Source organism: Sparus aurata, chromosome 18, assembly GCF_900880675.1.
Source record: "Sparus aurata chromosome 18, fSpaAur1.1, whole genome shotgun sequence".
NCBI lineage: Eukaryota > Metazoa > Chordata > Actinopteri > Spariformes > Sparidae > Sparus > Sparus aurata.
The window spans coordinates 7777393-7792287 of record NC_044204.1 but is presented as its reverse complement, the minus strand read 5'-3'; the positions used below and the strand labels follow the sequence as shown (position 1 = coordinate 7792287).

The window sequence follows — 14895 nt, the reverse complement described above, 5'->3', positions numbered from 1 at the left end:
GCCAATTTAAATTTGTCAAATGCTAACAACTATTTATGGTGTGCTGTTTATAAAATGAATGTGGGCTATTTAGTATCCACATTGTCCACACAGCATGTTTTCCATTAACAGAATAGCCTAGCCCTGAAAATCAGACAACTAAGATTGAAATCTCTACAATTCAGTAAAAATAAAAAGTTTCTATAAAACGTCATATAGTTGAGTCAACATCTAAACCAATCAGCTGTTAGATCAGGGAACAGTCTGGTGTTTCCCATCATGCCATGGGTCTTGCAGAGCAGCTGTAGCGCCTGGCTAAAAGAAGTTCAGCCGCCTCATTTCGTGAGATTACCGTTGCCCAAGTGTGCATAACGTCAGAGCAAGTCAGGATGAAGTTGAACACAAGTGAACTGGCACGCATTGTGTGACGTTTGCCGCTGATTGATTCTGCGCAGGACTGGTTGATCTTGGACGAGCCAACTACTTCATCGCGAAAGTGTGCTTTCAGATTTGACCCTCTTAGTCCTATATCAGTGGCAGCCTTAGAATGAACAGTTTGAACAAAGAACATAGTACTTACACTAGTACTGTGGTACACATACTTTCATCAGTCATTGCAGTGTCTGTCATTCTGTCAAATCATCTGTCAGGGAGCTGTCAAATGATTGTGCTCTCTAGTCTTTGTTTATATTTGCATGACATATCTTCCACTGCACAGAGGATTGTCAGAATAGCCAGAAAAGTATGCAGACTTGCATAATGCAAAATGGGACCGGATGTAGTAGGACATCCTGGTATATTTTTGGCATACTGCATTTGGCATACTTCGTATATAGACATAGTAAACCTTTTTACAGCATACTAAATAGTAAAGTAGGATGGCTATTGAAATGCAGGGTAAGACTTGCGGCGTCCTTCCAACATGTCTGCAAAGTCCGCAAGTCTTACAATCGCACTGAAATCCTGCCATTTAGGTGCAGCCCAAGAAAACTTAATGATGTCTGGACACAGCCGTGGAGACGGAGCCCTGTCCATTCCTATCAAAGCTGCTCAGGGGCAAATGAAGCCGATACAAAAACCTGGATCTCCTGTGTTGTGTTGCCCATAGAGCGTGCACACTAGAGCGTTCTGCTGACCCATGCCGTCTAATTTGAATGGGATAAAATAATTGAATCATGCGGCTCTTCTAGATTTTCCAAATTTTATTGGACCTAATGGCCCAAATTATGACAGTCAAACGAGCCACTTTGTGGGCGTTGTGACGCTCCAAAAATGTGGAAACAAAAAAACACAGAGAGGCCACAGCTGGCCGCTTGAGTTTGAAGCAAGGAGAGGAGACGCACTGAGTCACCATGATGTCCTATACATCAGACTGCTCCATGAGAATAAGTTCACAGGGATATTTTCAGTGTTTGTCATCATTTTAATATCAAAGGACGATATCATTTTGAGCTGAGGATTCAGGACATTCAAGAATTTTATGGAAACTGTGAAGAAATTCAATAAATAACAGATGAAAACAATCACAGCTGAGTTACACGGTACTGACAATAGATCAAGCCATTCCTTAAGTCATAAATAAACATTCAATATTCATACAGTTTGTTTTTTTTTTAATGAAGAAATCAACTATTTGTCTATTACGTAGTTTAAAACAGCATTCGGAGTAGGGCGCTAGAACATAGATTTATGTACAGTTTCTGGTAGATATTCACATTCTATCAAAATAATCCATTGAAATTAAAGCCTTCAAATGTTGGTAGTAAAAATGAGAGCAGAGCTGAAACCTGTTTGTTGTCAGTCTGCTGTGTTGCAGTCTATTCATACACTGGGATAGTTCAGTCTCTCTGGGCTCAGAGTTCTAAGTGTGTGTGTGTGTGTGTGTGTGTGTGTGTGTGTGTGTGTGTGTGTTTGTGCTTGTGCGTGAGTTTGTGTGTCTACAGGTGTGTGCTGTAGAATGCAGGTGCAGCATAGCTCTGTGTCCCCAGCATGAAGGGGGACAGGACGTGGCTGGCGGTGAGGAAAGGCAGTTGGACCAGGCTGCCAGCAGGGGGATGATGATGGCTAGCGTAGCCAGCGTGCATGGCCAGGTGCCCGCTGATCGGAGGGGACGGACTGAGAGGGCTGAGGCTCCCCAGGCCTCCTGCTCCTCCCACACCTCCTGCTCCCCCCACTCCTCCTGATCCTGCACCAGTCGGGGCGGAGGTGTCAGCTCCAGGATTCTGTTTCTTCCACTTGGTCCGGCGGTTCTGGAACCAGATCTTGACCTGGGTCTCAGTGAGAGAGAGCGACAGAGCCAGGTTGAGCCGCTCACACACTGACAGGTAGCGCGTTGACTTGAACTTGTTTTCCAGTGCCACCAGCTGCTCGTAGGTAAAGGCAGTCCGGGCTCTGCGGGGCTTTCCCGACTTGGAGTCCGAGCCAGAGCGCTTCCTCTTAGGTTTACCCTGTTGGCCCTGGCCCCCATTGGTCTGGCCATTGGTAATCTGGCCTGCAGGGCCTCCTACAGGGCTTGCGGTGTCTCTGCCGAGGTCGTGGCTGTGTTGACCCAGATTTGTGTCTCCATTGCTGGGCAGAGCTGAGCTGCTCTCTTCACTGCTATAGGGCCCATCTGGAGCCTCTGAGTCCGGGGTACCGGATCTGTGGTAGTCATCCTCATCTGGGCTTCTGTATACATAGCCTTCCTCTGGAAATATACACACAACAAAGACAGTGTTAAAATAACTTCTACTACATGATCAGAATGTAACTGCATGAAGCAACTTTTGATGTCAATTCTCTGCAGTATTCACATGTGTATGTGTTGGACTGCAGTTCTTCTAATGACCACTGTATTCTGGCCTCCAAAAAACTACTGCTTAAACTACTTGAAATGACCTGTGTTGAACAAACACACATTTATGTGGAAATTGTTGGATGGCTTCACAAAGATATAATCTGATAAATGTATATCTTATATTAAATACTGTTGAGATGTTATATTATCTGACTGTAAAGCAAAGATTCTCCGTCTGTTTTTCTGTACGTTATTTGCATATCCTGAGAACCTTTCAGCCAATCTTCCTCAAACTTGGAATGCATGCACTATAGTGGTGTTATTTGCCAAATAGAATTACAACAGATGAAACTGCCATACAGTGATCCGAGGACCTTTGGCATGTTTTAAGCTCCTTAAACTAGCAATCTCTAAGATTTCTGGAAGCTGCGATTGCAGGTGTATTTTTGGACCTCACTGCTTCCCAGAGATCCAATGTCTTCTGAGACAGTAAATATAACACTAACTATTTATTGAATATAAAAGTATTAACTAAATAATTATTGAATATAAAAGGTTGCTATGAAAGTAAAGTTATTTACATAGGGTTGGGCGATGTCTGCTGAATTGGCATATGGCAATGTCTACGGTGTAACATTGTGATGGATGACGACATCGTTGTTTACGAATTTGAGGCAGCATGTCCCCTCAGTGTTGTCGTAAGGCAGCAGTTGTGTATTAGCTCACCAAGTTGGCCACCCTTGTTTCCCAACGTTACTCTGACATGAATCTCCAACTGTCTCACCCTGCAGTGGGGACTATCTCCCGTATCCCTGTGCCAGGTTTAAAAGTGCACTTGTCACCGCACCACATGTCTGTAACTTAGCTTTGTTCAGCCTCACATGCATACAACAACGTTGGCTGACTCGCCAAGAAAGCTAAGCAACGAAAACTGTGTCTTGGTTTTTCACCTAACTGAGCTGGTTTAATAAGAAAATAAAAAAAACAGGACATGGAGATGTAATGTTAGTGCACTGAGCAGCAACATACTTCTTTTAATTTCCTCTTTCCACATATCACAAACAACAACAGCTCTTGCCCCACGGCAAGTCATAGGGGACACGCCACTTAATTGTACTCTCTGGTGGGGAGAGTCATATTATCATCATGTTACAGTGGTCAGGGATTAGTAGTCCATTGCTGTCAGCCATCAGCAATGAATGATGGCTGACAGTGTTCATCGGCCCAACTCAAGTACCCAAGTACATACTTATTCATTGTCTAACATTAGGCTATTAGGTAATTATGATGCAAACCACCAAGCACTGCGGGGTGAACGTATCACTTGCGTCATTTACGTCACTTGCCTCACTGGTATGACAGCAAATGCTAAGGCTTTCATCAGTGGGCCATAGGCTCAATCATCATTGTGTTACCTCATTCAGTAATAGATACTTGACTGATTTAACAGATATTTATTTACATTAAAATCTTCAAGATTATTACTTTAAGGCTTGGCTCAGACTTAAGTTACTGTAAAAATCCTGAGGGACTGTGAAATTGGGCTGCATCATGCACATAAGGAAAATCTTCACAGATGTTCTCGTCTCTCAAACCTGTACACACAAGACTTGAAAATAATGTTGCGCCAAATTTGAGGTGAATTGTTTTCATAAAAGCAAGAAACGTGGTGCAGTTGTACACTTTGGGGGCTGAACATTTTCAGAGATGGAGACATCGCAAAAACATGCTGGACATGGCAGCCATTTTACTCCATAACTGAGTTATGTATTTTGCATCATATCTCCTGAGCCAAACATGATAACACAGAAAAGTTCATATCTACCCTTATGTTCGATGGTCAAGGATTACAATAATACTGTATACAACACTATAAACTGTTCAACAATCAATGGGCATTTTGGCTGGTGTGTTTCCATTACAAGATGGTCTGTGGTTTCTTTCTCACAATGGAACATAATTCACCAACTGAACAATTTATGATGTAGTATATTGTAACCATCATTGTAATTTGTTATTTCAGTGTAATTGTAAATGTCAGTGTTATCCTGTACCATCAAAACATATGGGTAGACATAACCTTTTCTGTGTTATCATGTTTGATTAGGGAGATATGATGCAAAATCCATAATTCAGTCATGATGGAAAGTATAATGGTCGCCATGGCTGCCACAGGACATTTTTGCAGTGGCTCCATATCTGAAAATGGTCAGGGTCCCAAACTGTACAACTGTAACAAGTGTCATGATTTATGGAAAAGTGACCGATTGTTTTGCACATCATCCTTATTATTATGTGCTTCATGCAACCCGATTTCACAGTTGGTCAGGATTTTAAAAGGCCCGGAGTCTGAGCGCAGTTTAAGACTGAATTTGCACATCCTTCAAATTACCGGATATTCTAGGCCAACCTTCTGGACTGACTAGGCTCTCTGACCGGATTTCTCCTCCTATTGTCGAGAGGGTTGAATCGCAGTTAAATCAGCCCACTTCTCTGTAGTCTGAGCCGTTTTTAAGGCTCGCAGGTGACAATGTGTCAACCACCTTTGTCCTGGTGTGATGTAGTTTACAATATATGGCAACTAACTGTAAAATAACACTAATGAATTAAAAACTGGGTTGACTGAAAAGTAACTTCACAAGACATCAAAATATAAAAGTAGGATTAAAATAAACTAATGATGGAAATTAACTTGGTAGTATGGTAATGTGAACAACAATCAGCCGCAATAAAACTCACTGAGGCCTGTGCTGCCTTACTGTCTAATTTGATCATTTCAATGCAAATCATTAAAACTTTCAAAAGAGTTCCAGCAGAACGAATTATGTAACAAGTCAAAGTGCCTATTGAAAATACCATTCTCTATGAGTTATTAAGAGGCAAACACTTGGAGATCTGTCAATTGGCGGCTGAATCATGTTATTAGGAGGAGGGATCTAAAATAACAGATACTCTAATGAGCACCAGGGCTGAATGAACAGTGGGGCCTCCCCCTAGTATCCTTTTGCGTTAACCATCAGGTCAGCAGCTTGTCCTTCTGCGGTGTGTCTTCTGTTGTATTCTGAGATATATATCTATATATATATATATATATATATATATATATATATATATATATATATATATATATATATATAAATTGTATTACTGAAAACGTGAAATTCAATTAGGCCCTGAAGAAAACTACTAGTCACACAGTGGGCAGTTGAGGGGCAGAGAGGTTATCCGTTCAGTCCAGTTGGTAATCCAACCTTGCTCAGTGCTCACATCTACAATGTTATGAAACACTTAACAAAATGTTTTTTAAAGATTTTTTTTAAAAAATCCAAGAGAATATAACATGAACATATTAAAGTAAAAGAACAAAAATGTAGGAAATCTGTGACTTTTAATGAGTCAGTTTCTATCTCCAAAAAATACACCTGCTGTCCCCTGAAAAATCCATTGTGAGTGTGTGTCATGTATTTTTGACTACAACAAGAAAAAAAAGATAAATTAATGAAACTTCCTGGTTCAGTTGGCCAACTGACACAATAGAAATTTAAAAGCCCTCACTTCAATTGAAAACAGTAAACACGTAAGGCTCTTAAAGATTTTGAAACAGAAATATTATATATATATATGTTTGGCATATTAAAAAAAATTCCATCTCACATACTATTTCAATTAGACTTGCTTGTTCTGTGCATAAAAAAAACGAGTTTAGTTTTGTGCTCAAACATAAATTAATTGTTACATATATTAATGTATGTGACAGCATTTTAATCAGAAATACAGAAATCTGGACAGAAATTGTCCAAATTAATTATCTTTTTAATATACTTACATAAAGTGCATTCATCTTAGAATATATCACAAAAGTATTTATAGCCTATTTAATGTTATCAATATAGCAAGGGTCTGAGTGAATTACATTACATTTAGAAACTATAATAATCAGCATATCTTAAATTATATATATAATTTTGTTTTTTTTTTGTAAAGGGTAGGAGGCAGGAGATTAATAGATGTAGCTTACATTTAAATGTTACAGAAAGATTCACTGGATTATTCGTCTGAATCTCAATAAATTCCGTTTTTCATTTAGGTACAAACCTGTGCAGTGGAGGGAAAATATGTTTTTTTAGAGGCTACAGGAGTGCTATGTAATTATCAGAGGACAGCAAATGGCAAAACTAGATCTAGAGATTAAATAATAAATACAAGAAAGAAAAACAGATGAAGAATAAATGAAAAAATATTTTTTTAAAAAAGGTTGATAAAAACGCAAGAAAAATAATAATAGAGAAAATTGAGGAAAACAAAGTTTGATCCCGGCTTGTGATTTAATAGAAAGGGACCAGTATAATATCAAATAGAGGAAACGGTGTTGATCGGAGCTAATGGGTTTGAATAGAGGCTCACTCACGGACAGTGTAGGCTGCTATTTGAAACAGATATTCATCAATTTATAATACCGATCACACACACTCACGCACGCACGCAACGCACGTACACAGACACACACGCACGTGGCCAATTACTTCGTACCTTTTTTCTTCTAGACACTACAGCTCCTCTCTATAATTCTATTTTTTTATGATTCTAGAAAAAAACTGGGTTATAAACGTCGCCACTCCAACTACAATACCACCGTTTGACCCTTCAGACTTCACAAGATTCTCCTTATTTGGTCTTAAAACAGCTTTCTGTATGCCACATTAGTCTCGCAGGTTTTGAAAACTCGAAATTCCACTCAGAGACAATGAAAAGTTGCCGAACTGATCATTCCAGCGCAGAAAATCGGGATAAGATAAAAACGCAAAGAATGGGTTATCGAAAGTCATACCAAATCAAAATAACGCACACAAAACGGCTATCCGAAATATAGCCTATACTTGTATCAGAAGAAAAAAATACGCTAAATGTATAAAGGCGAGCTAAAACAATCCACGTTATTTTCACTTTAATAGGATGTGGTTGGTAAAAAAAAAAAAGAGAACAAAAATTATATTAAAAATAGCCTTCATATGATTTTGTAATTTAAACGAATTAATAAAAAAAACACAGCCTGAATAAACGCCTTGAGATCCGCCGATTAAACTGATGTTTAAAGACAATCTGGGATCACTGGAAGCAAAACAAAGCAAACTAAAAAGAAAACAAACGAACGGCCTAAAATGAAGGAGAACATAAAGGGGATTCAAGGGAGGTTAATTCCATGTAAACTCAGACTCACTGTTCTGGTATTCCTCAGCAGCGTAGCAGCCTTTACTGGCCTCCAGGCTGGGCTCGCGCTCCCCCGTCCCTCCTCTCCGGTTCTCCGCTCCGTACGCGCTCAGCTCGCGCTCGCTGCGCTGGCTCGCGTGCTGCTGCTGGAGTCGCCGACTGCTCGTGAACTTGTTGGGGTCCAGGATGTCCAGTACGGAGAACGAGGTGGTCCGGTGCCCGGTAGGGCCCTGGGAAATAATCAAGATTATTAATTATTTTTACATTTTTACCAGAATTATGAGCCGTGTGTTGATAAAAATTCAAAAACATAAATTACATCAGTTTCACCGTGTGACCTATGCGTATACCTTGTTTACCATATTATGCATATTTGTAAACTGAATTTTATATCCTGAAGATTTATGTGAAGCCAAAAAGGTGACCAACTGTATTGAGCAGATAAAAGGTGGTGCTGTGGCTCAGTGCGGTTTTCTCCTGCACTACATCCTGATTAGGATCATTCATTTTTAATGAGGCCAGTCTGGAGCATGTCGACATGAATAATCCGACATTAATAATATTGTTTCTCCCTGAATAATCCGATGGAGCATGCAGGTAGCAGCCAGAGGCCTATTAACATCTGACGATAAGAATAATCACACAATACCATGATCAGATCTGTGATTAAGATGAATAGTCCTTTATTTAAGTTACAGAAAAGGTCATAATAAACCAATCTACGATAATGAAATGTAATCTTTTTCCATAAATATGAGGGATTTCTCGAGGACTATAAGTTTTACTTTTTAGTAGAGTTTTTTTTAAAACTTTTTTTAAACTAGGCTTAATACTGTTTCGTTTAGCTAACAATTAATTCTATTAAATGCAGACACAAAATCATGGTGACATGCTGTAATTCATATCAAATCACATTCATCTGACTGTGTAAAATTCTCATGTTTTCATTCGATTTTTATAGATTCATGCGCAAGTTTGCAGAAAGAAGTCTATTTCCCTCCGAGCTTTAATGGAAACGCATTTGATGGTATCTGGTTTATTTTTATTGTTTCCCATAACATTATCGCAGCAAATTGGCTGCTAATTTTACTGCTGCATCTTAATTAAGTCCTCATTTGCCTGCTCAAATCGGACAGCCACAACATGACAACGCGAGCCCACAAGCCGTTTTACACGGTAACACGAAACTACCATCAACATAATCATAAAAGCCAAACAAACACACATAAAAACATCCTAAACGCCGCTCCACCCGCTCTATTTCAATGTCTTTTCTTTCGCATAGTCAAAGTTCATTTTTGGTCTTTAATTTGCGCACTCTGGTGACGCTGCAGTCCCACTTTCCGACTACTTTTCATGCCAACTCTGTCCACCTAAATATACTTTTATTTTCATGCACATCTAACGGATTTACTTTCTGTTCCTGGTGAGTCATGTCCCGAGATTCAACGTGATTTTTATTTACACCCTTTCTCCTTCGTCAATAGGCTAAGTCTACTGTGGCACTATTTGCTGCGACAACTATGCTACACACTTTATCCACAGAAACTCCATAAAGTTTGGGCCCATCTACCTGCTGTGGCGGGGCTAACACTGGGTTCGTCGGCGGGGGTTCCGAGCGGTTCTCCATGGCTTGAGCATCCCTGCCTCCGGCCACCGCGTTGGAGAAGAGCCGCTTCTCCCCGGCAGCACCTCCGTCCAGCATGTCTCCGCTGTCCGGGCCCACCACGGTTTGGACCCCTTCCCCGCCGGGAGCCGGTTCCGCTCTGTCCCGACTCATCACGGGAAGGACCGCGTCCGCCATGGGCCCTGCTACGGCTCTGTCCCGGCTTATCACGGTCTGGACCCCGTCCGCTCCGGGTCCTGGTACCGCTCTGTCCCGGTTCATCACTTTACTCTCCCTTTCCCATATATGAAGAATCCGAATAAAATGCAGGAACGGAAAAAACAAACAAACAAAACAAACAAAAAAAAAAAACAAACAAAAAAAATCCAAAATACAAAAGATTCAGTCCAAGCAGTTCTACAGGGACTGCATGATATTCATGTTAAAATAGTAAGTGCACAGCGCAGGCTGGGTCATGAGTCCCATCAAAATCCAGTCTGAGAATATGTTTTCAGCCCGTTAAACTTTTCCATAGGTGGGAGTCTGGACTGATGAGGGGCTTGAACTGGGCTACCGGACGCAGTCCCGTCAAGGTTTAAACTTCTTCTCCCTGTCTTTTTCTCCCTGGCTCTTTTCCCGTCATCCTCCGCATCCGCCGCGGCAACACAACGTCTCCGGTGATCTAATGTCTGTCTGTCTTGCACGGCGCCGTTATTTCGTGGTGGCACACACACATAAACAGCGCTCGGCGTCCCGACCTCCAGCCTCGCGCGCTCTGTTTGGTCACCGGTGTGCGCGCTCTCGGAGCCTGACAGGAGTTGAAGGCGGGACGAGCGCTGATCTATCTCTCTGGTAGTTAAAACTAGCTCGCGCCCTCTCTCACGCTATGTCCCTCTCTCCCCATTAGTTAAGTGAAGCCCTCTCTCTCCTCCGTATTCTCTCTCTCTCTCTCTCCCTCTCTCACTCCCGCAGCTCGTGCAGCCCACCTTTTTTCGGTTTTTAGCCGGCCCCTTGAGGACCCACTATTATATACTCAGCCACACGCGCGCGCGCGTGTGTCCGTCCGTCTCCCTCCTTATTTATGCATTCCATTTCAACTCAAGGGGTTGTAATTGGGTACAAATTAATCCTACTTCCACTAATAGACCATTATCACGGCCCGTGCGCGCAGAGCGGAGCGGTGCGGCCGGTTCGCTTTCCGAGCACGAGGAGAAACAGGCAGAGAGCGGGAACCAGCCTGTAAACATTAAGATGTTTCTTTGTTTATATGTATACAGGAGATATTAACTGCTTTGTATGCTAGCAGGTAAAAACATTAACTTAAATGTAGCAGATGCGGTTGTACCGGTAGGCTGACAACAGTAACCGCAGTTAGTTATTAGTTATAGCTGGAATTAACTTGATATTAATTAACTCGAATTTCAACTAGTGTGTAGCAGAGTTACAGTAGTTCGTGTGTTGCAAGGTTAACTGGCGTGCGCTATAACTGATGTCGATTCGTGGCCTTGCGCTAGCTTTCTTTGCATCCATGGAGCCCTTATCGTTAATGCAGATTCCAGGGCAGGGCCTCTCCTCAAAACTCAATTACGACCTGAATAAAGCCGGTAATGTCCCCACTGCAGTGAAATATTGATTCCTAATCATTGGCAGTCATTACCATGCCAGAAAATAATAGACCACAGAATTGGATTTTGATTTAACACACGACGTGTTTATTCAAATGCTTGGGACTTAATATTCCGTTGACTCTCATTTTCAGCCACAGAGGAGAGGGGAATAGTGATGGAGGTTCTGACGACACGCTTTTTTTTTTTTTTTATTGTTGTGGAAGATATTTAAAAAAAAAAAAAAAAAAAAAAGAGGTGATGGGACATCTTTCCTGTGCCCTAATACACAAGGTCAGCTCCATGTAATTGCCTTGCTCAATGATCCTTAGGAGGAAGTAATGAAAAGTTGAGCGAAATAATGGCTGAAACAATGAGACATGATTAGCCAATCAGAGAGCTAAACCCATTACGGGAGCCTTTTGATCTACTTCCTGTTTCCGCCTGGAGGCTTTATTGCTTTATTTTAAAATAGTCAATATATTAACTATATTAAATATCACAGCAGTTTATTCACCTAAGGAAATATTTTAACCATGGTGGGAGAGAACTAAAGTACCTGCAACGCACTGCTACAGGAACAAGGAACAGAGAAGAGGTGGCAGAGAAAGTAAGCCTGGTGAGTATAGAAAATGTTAACTACTGTTTTATGTTTTTTTTAATCTGTAGATAAAGTTCAAGCAGCCAGGCAGCCTCTTTTGGATTTCACTGTGAGTAAATACATCCCAGGTTTACTATGTCGAATGAAAGATGTAACAACTTATGACCTAAACTATGTACTCGTGTAAATTTAAATATTGATCTAACCCTATTCCACACTACATCTGTGACAACACAATGAAATAAAGTACACCGGAAATCCTAATAGTTACTGAATAATTTAGTGTAATCAAATCCATAGATTTTTAACAAATATCTTTATTAAAGTAAAAGCTACAGTAATTCTGATAATAATATCACAATTTATAAAGACATTTCAGCAACATGTAATAATGATACATAAATCATATTAAATATTATGATTATAATCAACCAAAATGTCATGATATCTTTTTTGTGACGGTGTGTGTGCATTTGTGCATGTGTGTGTGGAAAGAAGGTTACTGACCTAATTAATAACAAACCTAATGTGCAAAATGTTCTCACTTAGCGTCTTTTTCTGTTTCATTTTACAATTGTTAGGAGGCCACTAGATGCTTGTATTTATGTATGACACATAAATACAGGCACATATACAAACACAGACACACAGACACGCATGCACGCACACATGCACGCACGCACACACACACACACATACACATCAGACTCTCCCTCTCATCAGCTGGCATGTGTGTTTGTGTTTGTGTGTGTGTGTGTGTGTGTGTGTGTGTGTGTGATAGAGAGATAGATAGATAGATAGATAGAGAGAGAGAGAGAGAGTAAGAGAGAGTGTGTGCGCCTGTGTGTGTCTTGCATCTATAATTATTCTAATGAAGGTTAACGAGCACTGCTCAGCCTCCTCTTTATTAAATTAATCTCAGCCAGTAATGAATCATAATTACTATAATTAGCAGTTTGAGCTGCCAGATCTCACATTGGTGGCTGGTCTGAGTGAGGTGATGATATCGAGGCTTTCATCAGACCTACAACCTTCGTCTCCTCAGCCCTCTGCTGTTTCCAGTCTCTCTGTCTCTGCTTGGTTTGGACATATATAGTGTGTCCACTCTCTGTTAAGTGTCCTCCTCTGATATGATGCACATACATTATTGTTATCATATACGATATCAACAATTCACTGGCTGACCTGAATCTGAGACACAGACCACACAGGTTTGCATTATATGTCATTTTATTTCTGGGATTAGTATCATTATTTTCCTGCATAATACTTTATATTGTAGGTATTCCATTGTGCATTCCTGTACTGAAAAACCTATGCCACATTTACTGGACATACTTTAATGCTACACACTTCCTTATGTTTTTGTGAAAATTGCACATATTTGCATATTTAATAATATAGAAAACAGATGAAGGCAAATCTATTGTCAATAGAATTTCATGTATATCACCTGGGCTGGACACATGCAAGGGACTTAATGCTGCCAGGGGGGCCAGGTGAAAGGAAAGAATGTCTACAGCTGACACTGATCATATTTAACGTATGTCTAAAAATATTTCAAGGAATTTGAAAATAAGAAAAAAAAAATTCAAAATGTAAATGTTAACATATTATTTTTTTAATTGAAAAAACAAAACAAAACATACACATCATTATCCTGAATTGTGGGAAAAGTAGTCCATTGGTTTCACCTCAGCAAAAATCAAGAAAAAGCATTTTCCATTTTAATATCTAAATCTGAATAAGTAAAGACACATTTTAAAATGAAATTTAGAATTAATAGAAGTGAAATGTATAACATAGAGCTATATTTTTCCTTTGACTAACCAATTGCGTACGAATGCTGAAATCTAAATTAATAAGCAAAATTATATACCTTACTAAATTAATGAGCATAATGTTAATAATGTGTCATTTTGTGTCTACCATATGTCAAAATGTGTGTATATGCAAGGTCTGAAAAAATCAGTCTGCCTAGTGTAATATATCAATTTAATCCAGCCCTGTATATTTCAGCCATTATATAGGCAGAGTACGAACATTTAGTGTTGAGTTTCAGTGCCTCACGATCTGAATGTCAAGGTATGACAGGCTTGACAAGAAACAATGACACAACACAGAATGCTTAGCAAAATATTGAGTACTGACACAAAATGTCTGCTATCAACTGAACTGACATCTGTTCAAAACCAATGACTTCAGAGAGCCATGCCAATGTAACTCTATTTATTATAATTAAACATAAGGCTCAGTCTATTTTCCTTTCTCTGACTCCATTGCTTTTTATCTGTCTCTCTGCTTCCTCCACTTCTGTTTTTCTATTTTGTGTCTTTTCAAGGTTCTATATTTTAGATTAGCCCTCCTCCTTTTCCCCATTACAGGAGTAATAGCCCCCCATCCTCCACTCACACACAGTTGACCCATACACACACACACACACGTGCATGCACGCACGCACGCACGCACACACACACACACACACAACCCCCCACTATACACACACATACTCACAGTAGACACTCAGATAGCATCTGACCTGAAGAATTAATTAAATATGATAGCTGATTAAAAATAGCATAACTAATAGTGTAATATCTCAAGCTGTCGTCTTTAATAGTCAACATTGTGTGTGTGTGTCTTATCTGCTGCAGACAGACACTCTCACTATTGATTCCTGTTCATTTCAGTTGTCAGGCAGACCACTCAGCTCATCTGGAATCATTAAACTCTACTGTCTGCCTGTCTCCGTCTCTCTCTATGTCTCTCTGCCAGTCTCTCTCTCTGTGTCTCTGTCTCTTTTTATCCATCCATATTTTACTCAATTTAATTCCAACATTATTTTAAAGACTGAAACAATGCAGAAGCATTGCAACCAGGCAATATAACAGTCACTAACAGATGACTGTAAGTTATTTAAAGATAAGGATATCTGCTTTCTCTTTGCCATAAAGCTTCATTGGTGTTCAAAAACTACTAAAAACAAATCAGTAAGTCATATTGTTGCACAGGGCAACATGTTTCTTCATTACCATGAATACACACACACTTCAGTTTGTTTTTAGTTCATCCTCCCTACACCATCCTGCTGCCTTAGATACTTACCAGAGCACCAAATGTG

General features: G+C 40.1%; 1 protein-coding gene across 2 annotated transcripts; it reads right to left on the bottom strand.

Moving 5' to 3' along the window:
• Window positions 1-1405: 1405 nt before the first annotated feature.
• nkx1.2lb (NK1 transcription factor related 2-like,b) lies at window positions 1406-10492 on the bottom strand. 2 transcript variants are annotated; one of them, XM_030395795.1, is made up of 3 exons: window positions 9537-10492; window positions 7974-8193; window positions 1406-2665 (listed from the first exon to the last, which is right to left on the bottom strand). In XM_030395795.1, exons 1-3 carry the CDS (start codon window positions 9849-9851, stop codon window positions 1917-1919), a joined length of 1284 nt encoding a protein of 427 aa, XP_030251655.1. In that variant the 5' UTR covers window positions 9852-10492; the 3' UTR covers window positions 1406-1916. The 2 variants fall into 2 exon arrangements, with proteins under 2 accessions (XP_030251655.1, XP_030251656.1); XM_030395796.1 differs by having other exon boundaries at window positions 7974-8133.
• Window positions 10493-14895: the final 4403 nt, after the last annotated feature.